At 37.9% G+C, this 23,690-nt stretch overlaps 2 protein-coding genes across 2 annotated transcripts; both read right to left on the reverse strand.

The window, feature by feature from the left end:
• Positions 1-4,953: 4,953 nt before the first annotated feature.
• LOC135629190 (inactive protein RESTRICTED TEV MOVEMENT 2-like) lies at positions 4,954-5,361 on the reverse strand. The gene has a single exon (XM_065136381.1). It carries the CDS (start codon positions 5,359-5,361, stop codon positions 4,954-4,956), a length of 408 nt encoding a protein of 135 aa, XP_064992453.1.
• A 690-nt stretch (positions 5,362-6,051) lies between these two features.
• LOC135628791 (soluble starch synthase 2-2, chloroplastic/amyloplastic-like) lies at positions 6,052-13,759 on the reverse strand. Its single transcript, XM_065135699.1, has 9 exons — positions 13,528-13,759; positions 12,179-12,445; positions 11,165-11,813; positions 10,913-10,977; positions 10,561-10,638; positions 10,365-10,475; positions 10,150-10,194; positions 9,102-9,275; positions 6,052-7,294 (listed from the first exon to the last, which is right to left on the reverse strand). Exons 1-9 carry the CDS (start codon positions 13,639-13,641, stop codon positions 6,338-6,340), a joined length of 2,460 nt encoding a protein of 819 aa, XP_064991771.1. The 5' UTR covers positions 13,642-13,759; the 3' UTR covers positions 6,052-6,337.
• Positions 13,760-23,690: the final 9,931 nt, after the last annotated feature.

The raw sequence follows: 23,690 nt of genomic DNA on the forward strand, positions 1-23,690 counted from the left end.
GAGTTCGTTGGAAGTCCGGACATTCATCGGAAGTTTTGTAAGCACCAACCGAGAAGTCTCAGAGCTTACTAGAGAAGCTCATCGGAACTCACCAAGAAGATTATCGTGAAGTCCAGGAGCTTGTCGGGAGTCCATTGGAACATTACCGAGAGATCATTGAAAGTTCGTCGAAAGATCATCGGAAGCTCGCCGGAAGAAACTAGACTTACAGACTTATTTAGTTTAGTAAATGTCTTAGATTTTGTAATTAGCATGTAATTAGGATTGGAATTGGACCAACCCAATTATGGGCCAGTTGGGCCTATGTAAGGACTATGTTGGGCCCAATGAAAGGCTCAAACAGTGACCCAAGAAGTGGCACCATCATGGCACAGTCTTCGAGACTGTGTCAGGCGGTGGTATCGCCAGTATGGGCGGTGGTTCCGCCCCTAGCAGGGTGCCAAGTAGTGGTACCGCTAGTCTGGGCAGTGGTACTACCCAGTGGCTCAATGCCAAGCAGTGGTACCGCCCAGCATAGGCGGTGGTACTGCCTGAAACTAGGAAACCTGGGATGAGATATTTTTAGGCTCCAAGTTTGAATCAATTTGAGGCCTATAAATACCCATCTCATCCATGGTTAACACACACAAGCATAAAGAGTTTAAAAGTAAAGAAATACTGTTGCAATCACTTGAGAAATCCCCTCCTCTAGTCTAAGTCTAGAATTCTATTTAGGAGGAGTGTGTGTGTGCTTGTAAAGGTTATCTCCTAAACCTGTGAAAAGGAGAAGGGTGTAAAAGGTAGTTGGTCTTTACTTATTGAAGGAAGACCGATACTGGATGCTGGTGGCCTCAACAGAAGAGGAATTAGTAAAGTGGATGTAGGTCACGACGATCGAACCACTATAAAATCTGGTTTGCATTTCGTCTTGAGCAATTTACTTTACTGCAAACCATTTTACTTGCTTACTACCTTCAATACATTTATGAACATGCTTTTAAGTTAAGCATTTCTGAGTTCAGCTTTTATCATATGAAAAGTTTTCGGAACCGACGAACTCTCGAACTCCCAACGAAATCACATTCTTGACTCTAGGACTTTATTTTGCTTTTCTTGCTATCGTAGTTAATCCTGTATATGTAAAAACACACTTCGATCTAGACAATTAATACTAAGCATTAATCATGTTATCCGGCATGTCATTGGTCCCTCGACTCTTCGTCCAATTTTTCGGCCTATCGTCCTCTCTTGCGGCCTATTGCCCAATCGGCTAGTTGACTCTGCAACTCTGATATCCTTGGCGCAATATCCGTTCTTCTTGGTCCAATGTCCGAATCTATGGCTCGAAGTCTCCTGTCGATACGTTGACCGATCCTCCGGCCCGACGTCCAATCTTTTGACATATTTTTCTCTGGCCCAATATGATTCTTCTTGCTTTAATTGTCTCATCCTGAATGAAGCATCCTGCATCACTAAAAACACAGATTAAATTATAAACACTTATTAATTAGTTTTATCATCAAAATACGAAATTCAACAATAGGGTATCATTAATAAAGCTTAATGTATTTTGATCAAGTTTATTTCACGAGAAAAAAAAGACTTAAACTAAGACTTATAGAAAGGTAGTCAACTTCTCATAATTACATGTATATAACGATAGATATTGTGATGAGAATTTTATAATTTATAGCTATATCTTTATGAATGTATAGAAATTTTATTTAATATGTTGGCTTAGTTATATTTACTTTTGTTATGTTGATGATGTTTCTATCTTTAATTATATATAATCTTCTTATTGACTATGATAGTGATTTCAATGAGAGTGAGAATGAAGGGGATCAGATAGAAAAATGATTGACAAATACAAAAATATAAATAGAGGTTGAGGAAACTAATCAACGATCTATGATTCATAAGGTAGATCTTACTTGAGTTATATATATATTACACTAGCTTAGACAATCTGCAAGTATATTATTAAAAGATGAAGAAGAGGATAATAGTGATGGTGAAGATGTAATAGTTAGTGTCAAAATGGATGACAAAAATAAAAATAAAATATAATACACTTACTTTGATATTGGAAGTGATAAGGATAATCATTATTTTAACTTGGAATATATTTTACTGAAGAGTTTCGTACTATGATCAAGTAACATGCCACTTCTATGAGCAAACATCTCATATATGTAAAGCATGATAAGGATAAAATTAGGGTGGTATGCCAAGCTGGATATGATTGGATGATATATGCATTGAAACTGTAAGAACAAACAACTTTGAAAGTAAAAATTTTGAATACAGAATATTCATGTGGGTGATCATTTGATAATCCTCTAGCTATATAGTTAAGTGATTGGTCGATAAGTACAAGATTAGAATAAATCATAAGTGATTTGTTCTCAAATATTTATTTTAGTTGACAATTGCTCATTTGCACTCAAGTGCTAAATGGCATTTCTTACATTTTTATCTAAATCTTTTTGCATATAGATAAAATTTTGATTATGCATATGTTACAAGATTCGTAATGATCGGTAAGAGAGAAACCATCAATGACTACATTATCAAGAAATTGTACATATTTACTCATAGAACTATTATCAAATGGATCCGATTGCACAATCAATATTTTTTGATGTCATGTTCATTTGGCACCCAAAGATACATTTTCCATCAAGTATGTTGCTTATATCATGCAGGTAGCTGAACACAGATTCTCGACAATTGTGACTGTGGTGGCAACCTACCTACCAAAAATGATCACAGCTTGTAATTCTCAATTTGATCTAAAATTATGAAAAGAAAATTGACAGCATCTGATGTTGGAATGTTGGCTTTGAAGACTTGTATTTCAACCAAGTATGTACTTGGTGGAATAGTTAGGTGGGGATAGATAGCATTGGTAGAGAAACGACTGAATCAACTGCTGGGATACACTCCCTTGATGGATTATCACTAGTCTATTACTATAAATCATCTGACGAGAAGCTCTCATCATTCTCCTTCCTACCTTTGTGAATATGTGCAGGTGCTCAACAATGGTTCAGAGATGGTCTCCAGCTTTCACATGTGGTTAGGTGTATGAGAGGTGCCTAAGTTTGATAGATGTTTAAGCTCTCAAGCTGTAATTGAGCAAAACTTGTACCATGTCGTAGCTTGTAGATTTTGGTGAATGTAACAGTGACTGTATGATGACCAATTTGATATTTTCTCAACCCTGCATTGAACTCTATGTAATGATCAGAAATGAACAGTCTTCTGTCGGTTGAGTGACAGAAGGATGCTTATGATATTATGTTCATAGATCTGTACTTGCATTATTATGAAGTTTCGATGTCCTTTATGCAGTGAAAGCTCCAAAATTGTTAGGAATAACAAATAAAGATTTTTTGGACTATTATGTTTTATATGTGTATTTAATTACAATTTTTGCTGTAGATGTAGCTGAAGGTGCCATCTCTGAAGGTAGACAACTTCTAACACAAGTAGGAGATTGATAGGAAATTGTCACTGTGAGCCAAACTCCAATGAGGCATGGCAAAGTTCATGAACCAATAAGCGTACAAGTTTTTGTCATCAATAAACAATTATTTCTCATGATGACTTATAAAACATGACACTTCCACTTTCCCTCCAAATTTCATGCCAATATATTTCAGTGATTTGCAGCAATGTTGAAGAACTTGTATATTATCTCCAAGGGTGAAATGATTGCATCTTATGTTTGTTACTAAAGAAAATGAATACAAAAGTGCAAGACCCTCAATGGCTATTCTTAAGCAAACTCTTTGGCATCAGTTTGCATATAAATTAGGTTGTGAAAGAAGGACTCATAATTCATAATTAGTTTGATAATTGGCTGTAAGATGGATCAGTTTTCAAAAGCTATGAGATGTAAGTAATTGGACTAATTCTAAACCCAAATTGAGATAAAGCTTTCTCTATCTTTAGCTACTTGAAATAGAGCATAAAGAAGACACTAAACAATTGGCATTCTCACAGTCATATGTATGTTATAAATTCTACAGTAAAGCCTTTGCAAGAAATATATATGCTCCTCTTTTTATTCCTCCAAACTCATAAACTTAGAAAGCTAAATTCTATTTGTAAGAATTAAAATATAGAGAATATGCGTGAGTTAACATCCTTATGTTTTTTTTAGACAGACGAAGCTGACACTATTCAAATAATTTTCTAATCCATCAGTCATGTAAAAGTGGAAGGATTCAGGAGGATAAAATCTAGTTGGTGAGTAATATAAATGTAGCAAATTATAAATCTGATCTCTTTCATTCTTAAATGAACTCGATCAGGCTGGTCCTCAGTATCTGGTTGACAAAGATATGATTTAGGGATGAATTAAATCCCATAACCCAAACTTATTTAGGTCTTCAAGAAAGAGGGGTGACGGTGAGTCCTCAAGAAAGTGGAGGGGAGGAGGAAAGCGATTCCCTAGCCATTGCCCTTCACAGGATTAAGAGACAACATCTTCCTCTTTGTTATCCTTGCACTCCGATTCGTTAAGACTCATCGGAATGTTGATGTACGACGGATGAGTAGGTCCAACAACAAGTGTGGTGGCACCAGGATCTCCTTTCAAATGCCACCAATCTCTTGCACCACTGATGCCACTGTTAGTCTACCGTCCACAGTACAACCAAAGTGGAGGAAATCAAAGGGGGAGAAAAGCGACATGAAATTTCTATAAAAACCTCCACGATATGAGTGAGAAGTTTATATGAAATTAATAATTTAAAATATATATAATAAAATTATTTTTTTATCTTTTTATTTATGCCCTTTTGCACATGATGATAACATGTACAATTTTTTCTGCCGATAAAGTTAATAGTATGAGAAAAATTAAGTTTAAATATTGTACTTTGTAAAGTAAGGATTTCAATATTATTTTTTAAAATATAAGCATCGATATATTAATTGTGCGTGCGGAAGTCAGCTTATGATTCAGATACAATCCCACCCCGACTGAAACCACAGCAGCCACAGCCAAAGCCACAGCATGAGCCCCTTCCTGGTGTCGCGCAGTTCACGTTCCTGTCCGCCCATCTCAAGCTTCATCTTCCTCAGCCTTAATCCAACACCACGGCTAGCCGCCCGAGCTGCTGCTTTCTTCTCGCCATCCCCTGGTTTATCCTCCTTGACCTGATCCTTCTCTTGTTTCCCAACCTTCTCATTCTCCTCCTCCCCACCTTGTTTCCTGATGCTGCCGTCGTCTGGCCGAGAAAGTTTGGTGATGGACTTGGGGAAGACAAGATGAAGAAGTCCGTTCTCGAACTTGGCACTGATCTTGTCGAGGACGCAGTTCTCCGGCACTCGGAATTCCTTGCGGAAGCGGCTCCACCGGCCGTCCATCGTGGGACGCTGTCCGTTGACAACTACTCTCCCCTCGCTGTCGAGTTGTACGTTGAGTTCCTCCTTCACGAAGCCTATGCTTGAAAAATGGAAGCACATCAAACGTATCGGATGCATATGTAATAGAACGAAGAATTGTGTTACTTTGCATGATTTGGATCTCTACAAACATTCCTCAAAGAATCATACTGTTGTTTTCGTTACTACTAATCAAATCTAAAGAACTGATCAAATTGAAACACAGAAAGCATGCCTTCGAGAGAAACGACGATCGTATCCGCCTCTTCCTCTTGAATCAACCTGTGGGGAGGGACGAAATCATGGTAAGCACGCTGCCCAACACTGGGTTGCCGCCTCGTTCCCATGTCAGACTCTGATCGGGTGCTTGCAATGTGATGGGCACTAACGCATGAGCTTGACATAACATATAGACAGTTCCTTGTGTGCCCTGCACTCTTCTATTCCACTCTTGCTGAGGTTGGATAGATTGCTATGATTCTTGCATCATCGTAAGCTTACAAAAGATGCCAATTGAAGGCTCTCAAGTAATGCAAGCTTCGCTGCGTTGGAGATTCATGCTTAACGTTGCATGGAGCAATGCAGAAAGAGTAGATCTTTGTTAATTCAGAGGTCAGAATCTTATAAATGAAAAGCAACCACAATATCTTTCAAAAGGGAAAACAATTGATGGATATGGAAGAAGTTTACTCATAAACTTACTGTCTAAAGACATCACAGCAGCAGGCTAGAGATAATTCTGCTCCAACATCTATTTCACACAGGAAACTGTAAAAACAATACATAACATATTTCACACAGTACAGATAAACTTGCGACTGAACGGTTGATCGGTTATGAACTCGTGCACCGAGAGATGACAAACTAGTGAGGTATGTAGAAGATTCACCAGAAAATCTTGTGCATTGCTTGGTAACATAGGGTTCCATCAACAACAGGCCTTTCAAGGAAGAGGGAATCACCATTGGTACTTGGCCGCAATAAGGACTTCTTCGTAGCGCTGAGCAGCATTATCCCAACTAAGGTCTTGTGTCATCCCTCGTACCTGCAGTCTCTCCCAACTCTTCTTGTGGTTTCTGTATGTGTCTAAACAATGCTGCAGTGCCTGTATCATCCTATTTGCCTCTGCCCTTTCAAAGGTCCAACCCAAGCCTAAGTCATTGAGTGGATCAAACTGTTGCACAGTGTCTCTTAGACCACCGACAGAATGCACCACAGGAACAGTTCCGTACATCATCGCATAAAGTTGGTTCAGTCCACAAGGCTCGAATCTTGATGGCATCAGTAGGATGTCAGCACCCGCTGTGATTCGATGAGCCATCTTCACAGAAAACCCAATCCATGCCTTGGCCTTGTCGCGATGTGCGCTTTCGATTCCCCGAATCATATCTTCGAGGTCTCGCCTTCCTGTGCCCAGCATGACTATCTGTAGATCCTGACCGACAAGCCATGGCCTGGCCTCTGCTATGAGATCTACGCCTTTCTGATAGTCCAATCTCCCAATAAAGGCAATGATAGGAACATCACCCAGGACTGGCAGACCAAGCTCACGTTGCAAAGCAGCCTTGCATTGGGCCTTGCCCAATTGAAGAGTTTCCAAAGAGAAGTTGGTGTAACCATCAGAAGTTAGGTACACATCAGAATTAGGGTTCCAACTTTCTGTACTAATCCCATTAACAATACCTCGAAATTTCCAGTCATTATCACTAATGATTTCATGCAGGCCCCAGCCACCTTCGGGTGTTTTTAGTTCCCAAGCATAACCATGGCTAACAGTAACCACACGGTCGGCAGTTTTTAAACCAGCTGCAAATATATTGAAATGTTCACCTCCAACAGGATCATAGAATTTGAAAAGGTCTAAGTAGTGATCTGGCAAATCCACAAGGGAGAAGTCGTCTACTGGACCACGGCCCTGGAAGACAAACCAGCCTCAATTAATATACCTGATGATGATGACAGATGTTGCTGCAACTCTCCATGGGAAATGCCAAAATTGTATCCTCATTTTCTGAATAAAAAGATGATTCTACATTGTACTGGAACAAGATAATGCTATACATCAACAATGTTAAGAGAAGTATATAGCCAAACCCAAAAGGTCCATCAAGTGGCTAGTCATGCGAGAAACTTACATTTCATTTTGGACACCCTTTGCTGAATCTTCTGGAGGATACTGTCATATTCAAATACCCCACTATATATATAGTTACCAATTCCAACTCTTCTTATGGCAAATAAGAAGAGTTTTTAAATTTCCACGCATTTGCAGATCTTGTTTGGAAATACCAACTTAGGATCAAACTAGAGTGGTTAACATTCACCCTACAACTAGAGTCTTGGATTTCAATTTCAAAATTGGGCAACAGACTGCAATTTTCAAGAAATGTATGTGTAGAATGTCCATCATGGAGTTGTATTTTGTTGGTCAGGGTTCATTAATGAGCAGAAAGATAAAACTATATTAGCAGGTAACTAAATAACTAAGGAGCTGACAAAATTTCCACCAACAGAAAAATCTGTAGGACATTAAAAAGAAAAGGGCAATGATCAGTATGCAAGATTAAATACTAAAAAAAGTTAAAAAGACTATGAAATATTTTTGAGAAATATTAAAGAATGATGAGCAAATTTTTTGATGGCTTTTGATGAAACACTATAACATAGCACCAGCATTCTTTTGCTGGGTGGAAAATTAGTAGCACAATTTGTGCTTCTTATGGTGATTCAGTAGACATTGCCTTGTACCTAGTTGGAAAATCAAATAAAATGTAAATAGTATTTCAAATAATTATGGATTAATGCATATTACCATATATTGCCTCTTTTTGGCTCAGATAATATCATAATGACCATTGAGAACAAATCCTTGCAAAACCTCTTATGATTCAGTGTCTTACACAATCTGAGATCTTGATAGGACAAGAAACATGAGTCTATTTGCTTCTCTCATCCTATAGCACTTCAATCCAGTTGTGAGGATTGACAAGATCCACATACTGATAAATCTACCTTAAAGAAATTTTCCAGCTCATTGATCCTGGCTGCAAGATCTGACAGATGTAATTTAAATCTCCAGGAAAGGAAAAGGCTTATCTTGAATTTGTATAGTTGATCATGGATTAGAAGAATTGTTTCTACCTCCTATCTTGTATTGAAAGAAGAACAAAAAAATGCTACATTGACTATGGTAAAAAAGTAATATGGCCCGCCCTATATACATCCATGAAGTGACTGTGATACCTTCAGATAAACACAGTAGCATCAAATTTATTTCAGGCATCCTCAGCTGAATCTTCTGGTGATTATACAAGTAAAGTATGGTGTTGGTGGTGTTGTAAATATCACAGTGTACCAGTTATCTCATTATTATCATTTATCCTGAATAATGAGGACAAAGAAAGGATCAAGAGCGCACTGTTATTACCCTAGAATGTTTTCAACATTGAATTGTCTTAACCAAGATGAAAACCATGGGTTTAATTATTCCTCGTGTTGAACCGTATCAGCAATAAACTTCAACCAAGCCATTCATTTGCCTCATAAATATCTTTTCCTACACTTATTGGGTTACAACAATGGTTAATTTAGTTGGTCAACAATTTAGCCCAAGAGGTATCTTATAACTTTTAAATATGAATTGACCATTCCCAATTATTAACAATACATGACATAGGAACAAAGGCATTTATGTGATAATGGAAACTAGAAACTGCTGTTACCTGGTAAGCTATGTTGTGTATCACCAACACACATCGGGCATACTTCATCAACCCCATATCACGATAATATGCCTTTAAATAAACAGGAAGCAGGGAAGTATGCCAATCATTTGCAATAAAAACCAAGTTCCCATCTCCATAGCAGACACCACCACATGGAATGTGCCAGGGAACCTGAAACAACTTAGACAGTCTTCTTCAGGTGACAATTAAGTTAAAGGGGATATTTTGGTAGATAAATTGTGAACTATATTAACAAAAACAATTTCTGGCCTACAAAGAAACTATAGTTGATCTTTACTGAGTTGATGCTAGCTAAGATTCTTAAGAATGCTCAAACAGTTTTAGATAAAAGGTTTATGGATCTTAAAGAAGTAATAAAATCTATGCATCTTCATGAATGCTTTTGCATGAAAGTCTTCAAGTGTAGGACTGCAAGTACATTCTTGTCTCTTTGTTCTCATTCACTCAGATTTGGCAATTTAGTGGCTTACATTTTTGAATCTTAGTACTCAAATTACAAAATGACCTATTTGACAATCACAAATCCTCAGTATAATAATGTCTCTTTATGAAGTTTCCACAACCTTTATATTTGACTCAAAATTTTAATCTGAAACCAGTCTAATAAGCTTATGGACTAAAGCACCATGAATTTATTAATGTGTACATTATCTTTCAGGAAAATCATATATCTCCATGCAAGTGTTGCCATGCTGATTGACATACCCCCAACATGGGCTGAAATATATTGTGCTAGAAAAATATAGAATGTGTTATCGCAAACCATGACAAAGAAGCCAACATACAACTACGGTCAAGTTTTGGTAAATATTCTGGCTCACACGGGCCTGTGCCTACAGGCATGACAATCAATAATACCATGCCAGCAAGGCAATCACACACCCCCATGCAATAATACATCAATCGTCATTTCCAAGAAACACAAGCTAGTAAGACAAGCACTTGGATATCCAAATATTAGTAATTATAGATGACTACCATATAGCATCAGCAACAGAAACCACAATAATGCTCAGGAAAGTACCTCAACTGCTGCCCTGCACAATAAAACCATCCGTTTCAGAATATCCTGCATTTAAACATTAAAAAAAATATCACTAGGAATGAGATTTGGTTGATATTGTCATTGTCAAACTATAAAACTACAAAAAACAAAGTTCAAGTTAGTGTTCAGAAACAAACAGACGCAAAAAAACATGGTTACCATGTCTTAATGAACTTAACATAAATAAGGATTACCCGTCGGTTTCCACCATATATGTCATTTTCAATGTGGCGAAAAACAGGACTATCGATAAACACAAAGTCAACACAATCAATGTAGGCATGATAATAAGTAACCTCCAAGTCCTGTAAAATACAAGTAACATCAAAATTTAAGTAAAGATATATTATGTGATGTCTGCCAACAATATCACATTGAAAAGATGAATACCTGCCCATCAACCTTGTACCTTTTCAGAACTCCTACTCCTTTGGGTTCAGCATAATTACCATACTTTGGTGCCACTACCTAAATACACAAGATGTGTGCAAATCAGTCTACTTGTTAAAGCAACCCAGTGAAATCAGCTAATCAATTCAACTTTACACAAAATCAGATCAGCAGGTCCAATTCATGTTGCCTATGGAAAAGAAAGTCCAGAAGATATGCTTCAAAGTGGCTGTTCACATTCACTAATTAACTGACTACACCAAGCTAGGTAGAGGCAAAAATAAATCCACCGATAGTTTTTTTTACTTGTGTCTAAGTACAACTTGCAAAGATAAGTCACAGGATCAAGTACCATAACTCGATGCCCTCTCCTGGCCAAGGCCTTAGGTAACTCTCCAACAACATCTCCAAGCCCACCTATAAGAAATCATCAATAAGTGTCAGTTCAAAGAAACAAGTTGAAACAACCCATTTTAATACTTGACAATGGTAAGCAAGCGCAATTACAGCAAAAAATTGAAAAATGATGAAGAGAAGGGCATGAAATCAAGAAAGTGACTGTAATGTCAAATATATGATGTCAACAAGTGATGAATGTGAGTACCTGTTTTGGACCATGGAGCACATTCCGCAGCTACCACTATGACATTCATGGCATTTGGGTTAGCCACAGGAGAAGAGTCCAAGATTCCTTGCTTCGGTGACTCCTCTTGTTGCTCGTCCAAAGCTTGGACAATTGTTACTGCAGAGACCTCAAGGTTCTCATCTTTCATAACATAAGAATTAGACTTGTCAGGAAGAACTGGGAGTGTAACATGAGGCTGAGATTGCTCCAAGTTGGTTTCTCTTAGTAGCCCAAGAGCATCGGCCATGGATTGTTGAACTTCTAAACCACTTATGGGTTCCTCCACCTCATTAACAACACCAGCTTCAGTTGACTGAACATCGGTAGTTTGTTCTGTCAACTGAGATTGCTCTAAGTTGGCTTCTCTTAGTAGCCCAAGAGCGTCAGCCATGGATTGTTCAACTTCTGAGCCATTTATGGGTTCTTCCACCTCATCAACAATACCAGCTTCAGTTGACTGAACATAATCAGAGGAAGTCCAAGAGTCATTTGTTCTCTGAAGCTCTCCATTGTTACCTCCATCAAGGTTTGAGAAAGAACTATTACTCTGATTGTAAGAAGCTGGTTCCTTTTCTTTCGTACCAACACTATCTTTTGTGGATGGTGCTATTTCTCTCCTTTCAACAATCTGCATCAAGTTGAGAAGATTTATGATTAATTTTGAAATCAACATGAATTCGCCTATACATAACACAGTGTTACAGGCAGCTACTTGTGTAATCATTTTTTTCATTTTAATGCTATTTAAATTATGTGTCTTTATTAACAAAAGATAAGTTTACAAGATCAACAATGCCATGAAGAATAGTATTGTCATGATGGATACAAGAAACTAAACACAAATGTGTTCATTTACACCACATATTACTCAAATTGGGAGATTCCAATAAGTAGTATGACAAAAGAAGATAGAACATATATAAAATGCAAATAACTTTCAAGCACAAAACATATGGAGTAGCCCAAAATTTTTCTTGAAATACAAAATAAGACCTGGTTCAGGAGGCTCCTCTGTATGGTCAGAACCTCCTTGCTCAGTACGATGGCAGTCTGGATTGTATTAACAGTGATCTCCCTATCATCCTCATCACTATCCTCTTGTCTTTCAGAACTGATGCTTCTTCCAACTCCTAATAGAAGCCTTCCATTCTTTTGGGTGTTTGGAACTAAACCCACCAATAGTCCATGGTAGACAGCATTCAGAAACCTCACCGTGCAAGCACTTCCATTATAACTGTTGTGATTGCGTCCGGTATTGCTCTGAAGGAGAACAAAACCATTACCATTTTTATCAATAAAAATAAACAAAGGTTTGACATCAATATGTGATAACCATGAACGGCTTACCCAGAAGCATATTAGGAACAAGGTGTTCAGTTTCTACCAAAACTACCCAAAAAGCAAACAAACATATAAACAAACAAACAAACAATTTCCTTGTTCTTACATGATCAACCTGAAAGCAGGGGTCACTTTTAGGTAATTAAGAAATTCAACATGAGGAAATATTGATCATGTGTCAGGACAACTCGCAAATGGTTCCATGACCTCTACGAGTTGCACAAAGAATTCACATCAAAATAAGCTTTACGTATGGAAGCCCAAAAAGGCTCCAATTCCTTATGATTTCTGATCAAAGATATAAGATCACAAAAAGATACAAAGATGTAAATATTTGCCTTAACTTCAACAAGATTACAACATGAAAACACAATAGTTTTCCACCCAAAGATCTAAAATGATAAAAAGTCTTCACTTGTTTATTGTTCTTATCATCTGCCAATTTTTCTCTAGGTTGAGGGAAGTTAATCAGAAAACACGGATCAACATAGCCAGCATTGATTAGAATGAGACAATGAAGAAGCCATGAAGGATCCAAGAAAAAGCAAAAACATCGAGTCATAATGTTAATTAACCACATAAAACAACAAGATGACGAGAAAATCACATATATGAAACAACAACAGTAGTCCGTGTCCACGGACAAGGAACACTGATCGGAAGCGTATAATCTACACCAAAAAGAGTTGTACTAAAAGCGGAAGCAAGAGCCAGGAATCGACGGTGCACTGGAAGCAGAAAACCACTTTCAAACTAGAAGAGGGCGGACAATGCGAAACAATTAGACTCTTCTGTTGAGACACAAAAGGATTTCGAAGAACAAACAACTTTACCATTATAGATGGGAATTGCAACTGCAACAGCCTCTCTAGAGAACCTTTTGTTTCAATTCGAACAAGATTGTTTAATTTTGAGGACGAAATGAGATAAAAAAAAACCCGTCCTTCTTTCTTTACTCGCGATCGGAGCACCTCAAATCAACAGGTGGAGAGAGAACTCACAGCGGAGAAAGGAGAACAGATGAGAGGCGTCCCATTGCGAGGGAAACGGCACGCGACCCCGCTGCATGACGTCGGCGGCAGCGCCGGCGGAGAGGCGAGGCAGTGGGAGAACATTCCGGGCGGTGAGAGGTAGGGGCGTGGCAGTGATCCAACCGAGGTGGTTTCGCGCTTTCTCACACACGTCGGTCTCTGCAACCGTAGGTTAAAAGCTCTAGCCTGTAGGCTAGCTTACCAAGCCCATGACTAGTTCATGAGCTATTGGCTGACCTAGCTATTGGTACGATGCATATACGATCATCATCATAGATCAGTATATGGCTTCCCGGTCGTTGGATTTGGATCCAAATATTAATTAAATTAAATCAGACTTAATTAGTTTAGATCTATTTAAAATAATTTTAATTTAATTTAATTTATTTATGTCTGTTTAACATAAATTAAAATAAATATTGAAGCTAAATTATCTTTAGTCTGCCGCTGTGATATCTTTCAGACATAAATTTACGAGTAAACTTCATCTATATTCATCAATTGTTTTGGTCTTGGACCAAAGGAGTAAAATCGTCCTGAGTAGCTCTTTGTATTGTTTACGATCTTATGTCTTTGATCAGAAATCATAAGGAATTAGAGCCTTTTTGAGCCTCCATACTTGTTATTTTGATGTGAATTCTTTGTGCGACTCGTGGAGGTCATGGAACGATTTGCGAGTTGTCCTGATACATGATCAATATTTTCGCATGTGTAATTTCTTAATTATCTAAAAGTGACCCCTGCTTTCATGTTGATCATCTAAGAACAAGGAAATTTTTTGTTTGTTTGTTTGTTTGTTTACATGTTTGTTTGCTTTTTGGGTAGTTTTGGTAGAAACTTAACACCTTGTTCCTAATATGCTTCATGGTGATGACATATTGATGTCAAGCCATTGTTTATTTTTATTGATAAAAATGGCAATGGTTTTGTTATCCTTTAGAGCAATACCCGACGCAATCACATCAGTTATAATGGAAGTGCTTGCACGATGATGTTTCTGAATGCTGTCTACCATGGACTATTGGTGGGTTTAGTTCCAAACACCATTGTTGGGAGTTGGAAGAAGCATCAGTTCTGAAAGACAAGAGGATAGTGATGAGGATGATAGGGACATCACCGTTAATACAGTCCAGACTGCCATCGTACCGAGCATGGAGGTTCTGATCATACAGAGGACTTATTTTGTATTTCAAGAAAATTTTTGAGCTACTCCATATGTTTTGTGCCTGAAAGTAATTTGCATTTTATACATGGTTCTATCTTCTTTTGTCATACTACTTGTTGGAATCTCCCATTTTGAGTAATATGTGGCTTAAATGAACACATTTGTGTTTAGTAGTTTCTTGTATCCATCATGACTAGACTATTCTTTATGGCATAGTTGATCTTGTAAACTTATCTTTTGTTAATAAAGACACATAATTTAAATAGCATTAAAAATGAAAAAATGGTTACACAAGTAGCTAGCTGCCTGTAACACTGTGTGTATATATATAGGCGAATTCATGTCGATTTCATCTTCTCAACTTGATGCAGATTGTTGAAAGGAGAGAACTAGCATCATCCACAAAAGATTGTGTTGGTACGAAAGAAAGGGAACCAGCTTCTCAAACCTTGATGCTTCGGAGAACAAATGACTCTTGGACTTCCTCTGATTATGTTCAATCAACACAACTGAAGCTGGTATTGCTGATGAGGTGGAGGAACCCATAAATGGCTTAGAAGTTGAGCAATCCATGGCCGACGCTCTTGGGCTACTAAGAGAAGCCAACGTAGAGCAATCTCAGCCTCATGTTACACTCCCAGTTCTTCCTGACACGTCTAATTCTTATGTCATGGAAGATGAGAACCTTGAGGTCTCTGCAGTAACAAATATCCAAGCTTTGGATGAGCAACAAGAGGAGTCACCGAAGGAACGAATCTTGGACTCTTCTAACCCAAATGCCATGAACGTCATAGTGGTTGCCGCGGAATGTGCTCCATGGTCCAAAACAGGCACTCACATCCATCGCTTGTTGACATTACAGTCACCTTTTTTTTGCTGTAATTGCGCTTGCTTACCATTGTCAAGCACTAAAATGAATTGTTTCCACTTGTTGTTTCTTTGAACTAACACTTACTGATGATTTCTTATAGGTGGGCTCGGAGATGTTGTTGGAGAGTTACCCAAGGCCTTGGCCAGGAGAGGGCATCGGGTTATGGTATTTGATCCTGTGACTTATCTTTGCGTGTTGATCTCAGACACAAGTAAAAGAAACTATGGGTGGATTTATTTGTGCCTCTGCCTAGCTTGGTGTAGTCAGTTCATCAGTGAATGTGAACAGCAAATTTGAAGCATATCTTCTGAACTTTCTTTTCCATTGGCAACATGAATTGGACCTACTGATCTGATTCATCTTGTGCTTTAGGTTAGTGGCACCAAAGTATGGTAATTATGCTGAACCCAAAGGAGTAGGAGTTCTGAAAAAGGTACAAGGTTGATGGGAAGGTATTCATCTTTTCAATGTGATATTGTTGGCAGACATCGCATAATATATCTTCTACTTATATTTTACAGGACTCGGAGGTTACATATTATCTCAGGCCTACATTGATTGTGTTGACTTTGACTTTATCGATAGTCAAAGTCATTAAGACATGGTAACCATGTTTGTTTGTTTGTTTCCTTTTGTTCCTGAACACTAACTTGAACTTTGGTTTTGTAGGTTTATAGTTTGACCAATGATAATATCAACCAAATCTCATTCCTAGTGATATTTCTTTTAATGTTTAAATGCAGGATATTCTGAAAAGGATGGTTTTATTGTGCAGCGCAGCAGTTGAGGTACTTTCCTTAGCATTATTGTGGTTTTTGTTGGTGACGATGCTATATGGTAGTCATCATCTATAAGTAGATAGGACCTCTAGTATAAAGGACATAATTGAGAGATTATATATTCTATTCTAATCTTCCTAAACCATCAATCTAAATGACGAAGAAGAAGAGTCTAGTTCTCCTTGCAGATTGACAGTAGGTTTTTGGATCTAAAGGTTGTACCCAAATCACACAGAAATCTTTTTCAAATGACATCGAAAGATACACATCATAAAAATCGATCTAATGTTATTTGATTTTAATCTTAATATAAAAGTTTTTTCATATTACACATAGCATATCGCAGATTTTATACTTACATGAATGAATGATAACAAACAAAAAAATGAAAATATATACTTGCAGTCCTAATCTTCAAGACAGTCATGCAAAAGCATTCACAAAGATGCATAGATTTTACTACCATGACCCTCTTGCTAGCATCATCAACTCAGCAAAGATGAACTATAGTTTCTTGGTAGGCCTTTCGTTGTTAATATAGTTGACATTTTATCTACCAAAAATATTCCTTTTCACTTATCACTTAATTGTCACCTGAAGAAAACTGCCTAAGTTGTTTCAGGTTCCCTTGCACGTTCCATGTGGTGTCCGCTGTGGGGATGGAAATTTGGGTTTTATCGCAAACGACTGGCATACTTCCCTGCTTCCTGTTTATTCGAAGGCATCTTATCGTGATATTGGTTTGATGAAGTATGCCCCAAGTCTGTTTGTGATACACAGCAGTAGTTAACTGCAGTTTCTAATTTCCATCATCACATAAATTGATGCTACTGTGTTTATCTTTTAATGCCGGAAATAAATTTGATACCTGAAAGAAGATTCAGTAGAGAGTATACAAGTAGCTAATGCCTGAAATAAATAGCATTTATCCGGAATAATGAGGACAAAAAAAAAAGGGATCAAGAACGTTTTCATCACTGAATTGCCTTAACCATGACATGGGTGTAATTATTAAAAATGCATGACAAATGATAAATGATAATGATGTGTGTATCACCGATATACACTCGGAGCATACTTCGTCAACCCATTATCACGCTAATATGCCTTCGAAGAAACAGGAAGCAGGCAAATGTGCCAATCATTTGCGATGGAAACCAAGTTCCCATCTCCATAGAAGACACCACCACATGGAACGTGCCAGGGAACCTGAAACAACTTAGACAGCCATCTTCAGGTGAACTAATGGTGTGTTTTGTATATTAAGCAGAATTTATCATAGAGTATTTGAACTTGTTGTTCCATGTTATTATCATTAAACATGTTTGTTTTAAAACTTTCCTAAAATATTTAGCAATAATTTCTCACAAGCATAGGTTAATTAAATAATAATCTATCCATCAAAATCTTGTAGATCGTAATTTATCATACCATCTAAAAAAATAATCTGTAGTAAATTTTTTTTTCATGAATATGTTATATCTAAATATTTCATCAAAAATATAATTGATTTAGAGAATTCCCTTGTAATTCTTTAAATAAGATAATATGATATAAAATCAATAAGATATAAAAAAGATTATAAAATCTACATGCTTAATTAAAAACATCAAATTTAAGAACTCCGAAACTCGTCTAGGATAAAGTACTTATGGTTAACGCCTTGATCTTTTAGTATTTTCGGTCCTTGATATGTGATCATTCCGAACGTTGATTCCTCTCCTTATATAATATGAAGACATTCCTTAAGAGGATATTTACTCTCTTGCTAAAAATTGGTTCATCTCCTTAAGTGATATGAAAATAATTTTAAGAGGATGTTTAATCTCCTTCAAAAGGTTGGTTCATCTCCTCTTGTGATATCAAAATAATCCGATATTTAATCTTCTTCTAAAGATTGGTTCATCTCCATTTATGATATGAAGACAATTCTTGAGAAGATATTTAATCTTCTTCCAAATGTTGATTCCTCTCCTCTTATGATACGAAGATAGTCCGGGGTGATGTTTCTATCATTGTCTTTATCAAGAGTCTACGAGGTCAAGCCATGACTTGTCGATCAGGATTTACAAATAGTCATGCTGAGCACAAGAAGGTGAGACCTCAAAGATATGACTCGGGGATTCGAAAACGCACATCGCGACAAGGCCAGGGCATGGATTGGGTTTTCTATGAAGATGGCTCATTGAATCACAACAAGTGACACATACAGAAACCACAAGAAGAGTTGGGAGGGACTGTAGGAACGAAGGATGATGCAAGACCTGGGATAACACTGCTCAGCACTACGAAGAAGTCCTTATTGTGGCCGAGTACCAGTGGTAATTGCATGTTCCTTGGAATGCCTGTTGTTGATGGAACCCTATGCTACCTACCAGTGCATAAGGTTCCATGGCCTTCTAAGGAACAGGCATTACCACTGATACTTTGCTACACTAAGGACTTCTTCAAGCAACGTTATCCCAACGAAAGTCTTGCATCATCCCTCGTATCTGCAATCTCTCCCAACTCTTCTGTCATCATAAATGTGTGTGATGTAAGAGAGAATGTAAATGATAGAAGATCATAAATGTGTGTGATGTAAGAGAGAATGTAAATGATAGAAGATAAGATTTCCTTAACTATATGAGAAAATCACTCTATTCTGTTGAGGGAAATCCTTCCTCCTAATCTATATAAATAGGAGAGGGAACATGTTAATGTATTCCTCTTGCCTTTGGCTAGCGATCAACGTCGCTGAGAAAAGTGAAACTTCACCCTTGTCTTCGGCTAGCGACCAATGCCGCTGCAGCCACATTCCTAATAGGCTCCAACAACGATATGCTCTTGCCTAATAGGGAAATCCTTCCTTCTGTTGAGGGAGAGGGAACATGTTAATGTATTGAAGCATTTTTCATTTCTTCAATAAAGTTCTTTACTTTTTCAATAAATCCTTCCTCCTAATCTGTATAAATAGGAGAGGGAACATGTTAATGTATTAAAGTATTTTTCATTTCTTCAATAAAGCTTCTTTACTTTTTTAATAAAGCTTTTTCAATAATTATTCTTATCTTCTATTATTTTCATCGGTAATGACCAAGTTATACAATGCTTTTAAGTATTATGTCCAACCAAAGTTTAATATATGACCGTCTGTATGAGATGAAGAATGTTAGGCCAATTGATTTTTCTAGATTTTCCATGCAAATCAAAGGACGTCATGTTTCACTTACAACAACATCGTCGATACACAAAACGATATGGAAACAATGTTGTGAAACAAAATTCAATAATGTTGTGAAACAAAATTCATTGATGGGTGATAGAGTATTTCCAATTGCACCATTAAATATGTTCAATATAATTACTTTGATAGCAGATAAGATTTTCTCAATTGTATGAGAAAATTTCACTGAATAATCGAGGAAAATCCTTTCTTCCCACATGTATAAATAAGATATTGCATTCAATCATTTAGATGTACTTTTTATTAGTACAATTTTACTTATCATGGCATCAGAGTCTCTTGCTTAAAGCAAGCTCCCTTCTCGCTGGCCGACGAGAGCAATCGCTCATTGTTGAGTTATGTCACCTTCCGAGGAAGAACCTATGCGACATCTCCATCATGCTCTCCGTTCTTCCTCAACAGAGCTTCCTCAGCCACATCTCGCCGGGCTGCTCCTGTACCTCTCTGGTCACATCCGCTGCTGCTCTGTGGCCTTCTATCTTCGTCACTTGTGCCAACCTGGTCAACGAGACGCCCGTCAACAACTCTCATACACTCGAGAGCTAAGCTGATCTACACATCACAACTTCCTCATCTCACCTACTGCTATTACTGTTGCTGCGGCAACGACAATGCAACTTCCTTGTTGATTTGCAACAACAGCCATCGCTGAAGCAATATCACCACCTACTCACATTGTTGTGGATGCTTTTGACGACTGATTTGCTCTCGATCTGATCCCGTGCTTACGCTTGCACCGAAAATGGAGATCGTCTTTTCTACTTGGCGAACAGCAACCACTCTTAGTAACAATGACCACCCACACCAAACCACATCAAGGTGTCGCAGCTCTAGGAGAGACCTGCTTCGACCTCATGTGATGCTGATCTACGTCGACGCCTTCTTCCTCCCTAATCGCTGCAGCAACCGTGCCCAAGAAGAAGCATGGTGCACTACACCTCGTCGCAGCCATCTTCGACTCTCTTTCTACAACTGACGACTCCCGTGCTCCTGCAAATATATATCCTCAAAATATCTTCATTATCTACCTCTAATGCTCTAATTATTATTCCCACAGGAAATCACAACACTTTTCAACATACAAGCCTTATCACCATCAATGCTGCAGCACTCATCCCCTTCAAATTATCCAAAGGCAACAACTATGCATCTTCGCGTGCACAATTTTCTAGTCTCCTATTTGGCTATGATTTACTAAACTACATCGATAGCTCTCTCGGTTGTCCATTAGCAATGATCAATATCTCAAGAGACCATAGTCACGAGACACCAAATCCAGCATACAAACTATGGTTACGTCAAGATTGTCTCATCCTCTAAGCTATTTAAGCCTCCATCGTCAGGTCCATTGCCCCACTGATATAATCATGTACAACTGCTACAATAGCTTGGTACAAGTTGCAAACCACCTTGGCAAATCGCTCGCGTACTCGCATTCTCAGTCTTCTATCTAATCCAATGAAAATGAAACAAGAGGGAAATACTATTATCTCCAACATATCAAAGTTATCATTGATAACTTAGCTTTGATAGATAATTCGCTCAATGATGAAGAAGTCCTAGTTCATACCCTGAATGGTCTAGGAGATGAGTACAAGGAACTGGCAGTAGTAATTCGGGCATGCGACTCACCAATATCATTCGAAGAACTCTATGACAAACTGACTGACTATGAGATGTATTTAAAGCGTGAGGATAAGTTGTCCGGACCAAACATCACAGCTAAAGTTAGTCAAAAATTTAAGAGGAAGAGCAACCAATTTAATAAAAACATCAACAAAGGTTTGGGTAAGTTGTCTCCTGACCATATGGGTCTCCAACAAACCCCCCCCGCCCCCCATCCACGTCATCAACATTTCAACTATCAAGGTGGCAACTTCAACTTTCATCAGACTTGGCGTCCTGACCTCACAAGCCAACAAAGAGTTGTTTGCCAACTAAGTGATAAAGTTGGACACTCCGCGAAAGTCTGTCGGTCTTGATCCCGACTCCCTGCTTCATCCTAGTGGCCTCAGGTGAATCTTATGACTACTCCAACTACTAGCCAACCAAACTGGATTATGGATTATGGCTCCTCTCATCATATCACCTCCGATCTTCAGAACTTATCTATCCATAATAATTATGGCAGAAATGAAGATATCATCATCGGTGACGGTAAAGGAATTCTCATTACTCAGACTTGTTCCACAATGCTTAATTCACTCACCACAATCTTTACACTCGATGTTTTGTGTGCGCCTCATATTAAATGAAACCTTATTTCTATTTCTCAATTCTGTAAATAAAATAATACATTAATTAAATTCTTTTTCGACTATTTTCTTGTCAAGGATTTGAGCATGAGGGCATCCTTAGTTCAAGGCTAGAATAAAAACAATATTTATGAGTGAACATCAGCTTCGCAAATAACCCAGCCCACTATTCACTCTTCAGTTGCAGCTCCAATTGATGTGTGGCATCGTCATCTCGGTCACCCCTCATCCTTTATCCAGCAAAAATTATTTTTTCGTTATTCTATTCCTACCTTTAATACCAATAATATTATTACTCATTGTGATGCTTATCGTAGCAATAAAAGTCATAGACTACCTTTTGGAACATCCTCCATATCTTGCTCTAAACCATCTGAAATTATTTAGACCGATATTTAAGGCCCTGCCCTAATCCCTTCTTTTGACAAATTTAAATTTTATGTTATTTTTGTAGACTATTTCACTAAGTACACATGGTTATATCCTCTCCACCATAAATATGAAGTTTCAACAATCTTTACCAACCTTGGAAAATTGGTCGAGAATTTTTTTCAATCTTCCATTATAACAGTTTACTCTGATGGCAGAGGCGAATATCAAGCCCTCACATCCTGCCTCACAGCTTATGGTATACAATACCTCAAGTCACCCCCCCGTACTCCCCAATTAGTTGGTTCTACCAAATGCAAGCATCGACATATAGTTGAAACTGGTCTCACACTTCTACATCAAGCATCCATGCCGTCAACTTTTTGGTCAGTAGCCTTTCAAATTGCAGTCTATCTTATTAATCGTGTACTCACTCTAGTCCTTCAATACCAGTCACCATTTAAAAAACTATTCCACAAGCTTCCAAACCTTCATAAACTTAAAATCCTTGGTTGTCTATATTATCCATGGCTACATCCTTATGCCTCACATAAGCTAACATCATAATCTAAGCCTTACATTTTTATAGGATACTCTTTTGAACATAACGCTTTCCGATGCTACGAACCTCAAACTCAAAAATTCTTTATATCACGTCATGTTATTTTGGTGGAGTTTCTTTTCCTTTTCAAAATCATGAGTATCCTACCATGCAAGCTACTCCGACAAACATACATCATTGGAGTATCTCTCAGATCTCATCCCACGACAACGTTTAGTCCTTACCCTCAGGATCAACACACTCCTCCAATTCAGTAGCTCCTTACTCCCTACTTCACAGGTTTTCCCTATTGATGAAGTAATACCCTCGGCAACATCACCACTGGCTTCATCTTCTCCTAGACCTTGTGATATTGATGCGCCGCAAACTAGCCCGACTGGTGTTAGTGACTCACCACCGGCTATACCAACAACACAACCTACCACTTCCAGAGCCCTTGGACATCCAATAACAAAACGCTCCAAAAGTGGTATTTTTAAACCACGTCAAGTCCTTGACCTAAATGCTATAAAGAACTCTTCTCCTGAGGCTAGTGAACCTACCATAATTACTCAAGCTCAAAAATCTCCTCACTGGCGTAAAGCCATGTGTGAAGAATATGATGCTCTCCTCCATAACTCTACATGGACCCTAGTAGTACCCTTTCATCACACATAAAATATGATCAAGTGTAAATGCTTTCGAATTAAGCGAAACCAGATAGGTCAATTACTAAATATAAAGCAAGTTTAGTAGCCAAAGGGTTTCATCAACGACCTGGTAATGACTTCACAAAAACATTCAGTCTCGTTGTTAAACCCATAATAATCCGGCTTATCCTGAGTTTAGCCATCTCAAAAGGCTGGCACCTATGACAATTGGATGTTTACAATGCCTTTTTACATGAGACTATAACTGAAGATGTCT

Source organism: Musa acuminata, chromosome BXJ3-1 (genome assembly GCF_036884655.1).
Source record: "Musa acuminata AAA Group cultivar baxijiao chromosome BXJ3-1, Cavendish_Baxijiao_AAA, whole genome shotgun sequence".
Lineage (NCBI taxonomy): Eukaryota > Viridiplantae > Streptophyta > Magnoliopsida > Zingiberales > Musaceae > Musa > Musa acuminata.

What these genes read in the sequence shown, in the direction of transcription:
- LOC135629190 (XM_065136381.1), bottom strand. Translation starts at nt 5,361, where the DNA reads ATGGACGGCCGGTGGAGCCGCTTCCGCAAGGAATTCCGAGTGCCGGAG.
- LOC135628791 (XM_065135699.1), bottom strand. Translation starts at nt 13,641, where the DNA reads ATGTTCTCCCACTGCCTCGCCTCTCCGCCGGCGCTGCCGCCGACGTCA. An exon ending in TATATGGTGGAAACCGACGG is followed by an intron (nt 10,195 to 10,364) that starts GTAATCCTTATT and finishes GTTTAAATGCAG; the next exon opens with GATATTCTGAAACGGATGGT. An exon ending in TACACAACATAGCTTACCAG is followed by an intron (nt 7,295 to 9,101) that starts GTAACAGCAGTT and finishes TTTGTCTTCCAG; the next exon opens with GGCCGTGGTCCAGTAGACGA.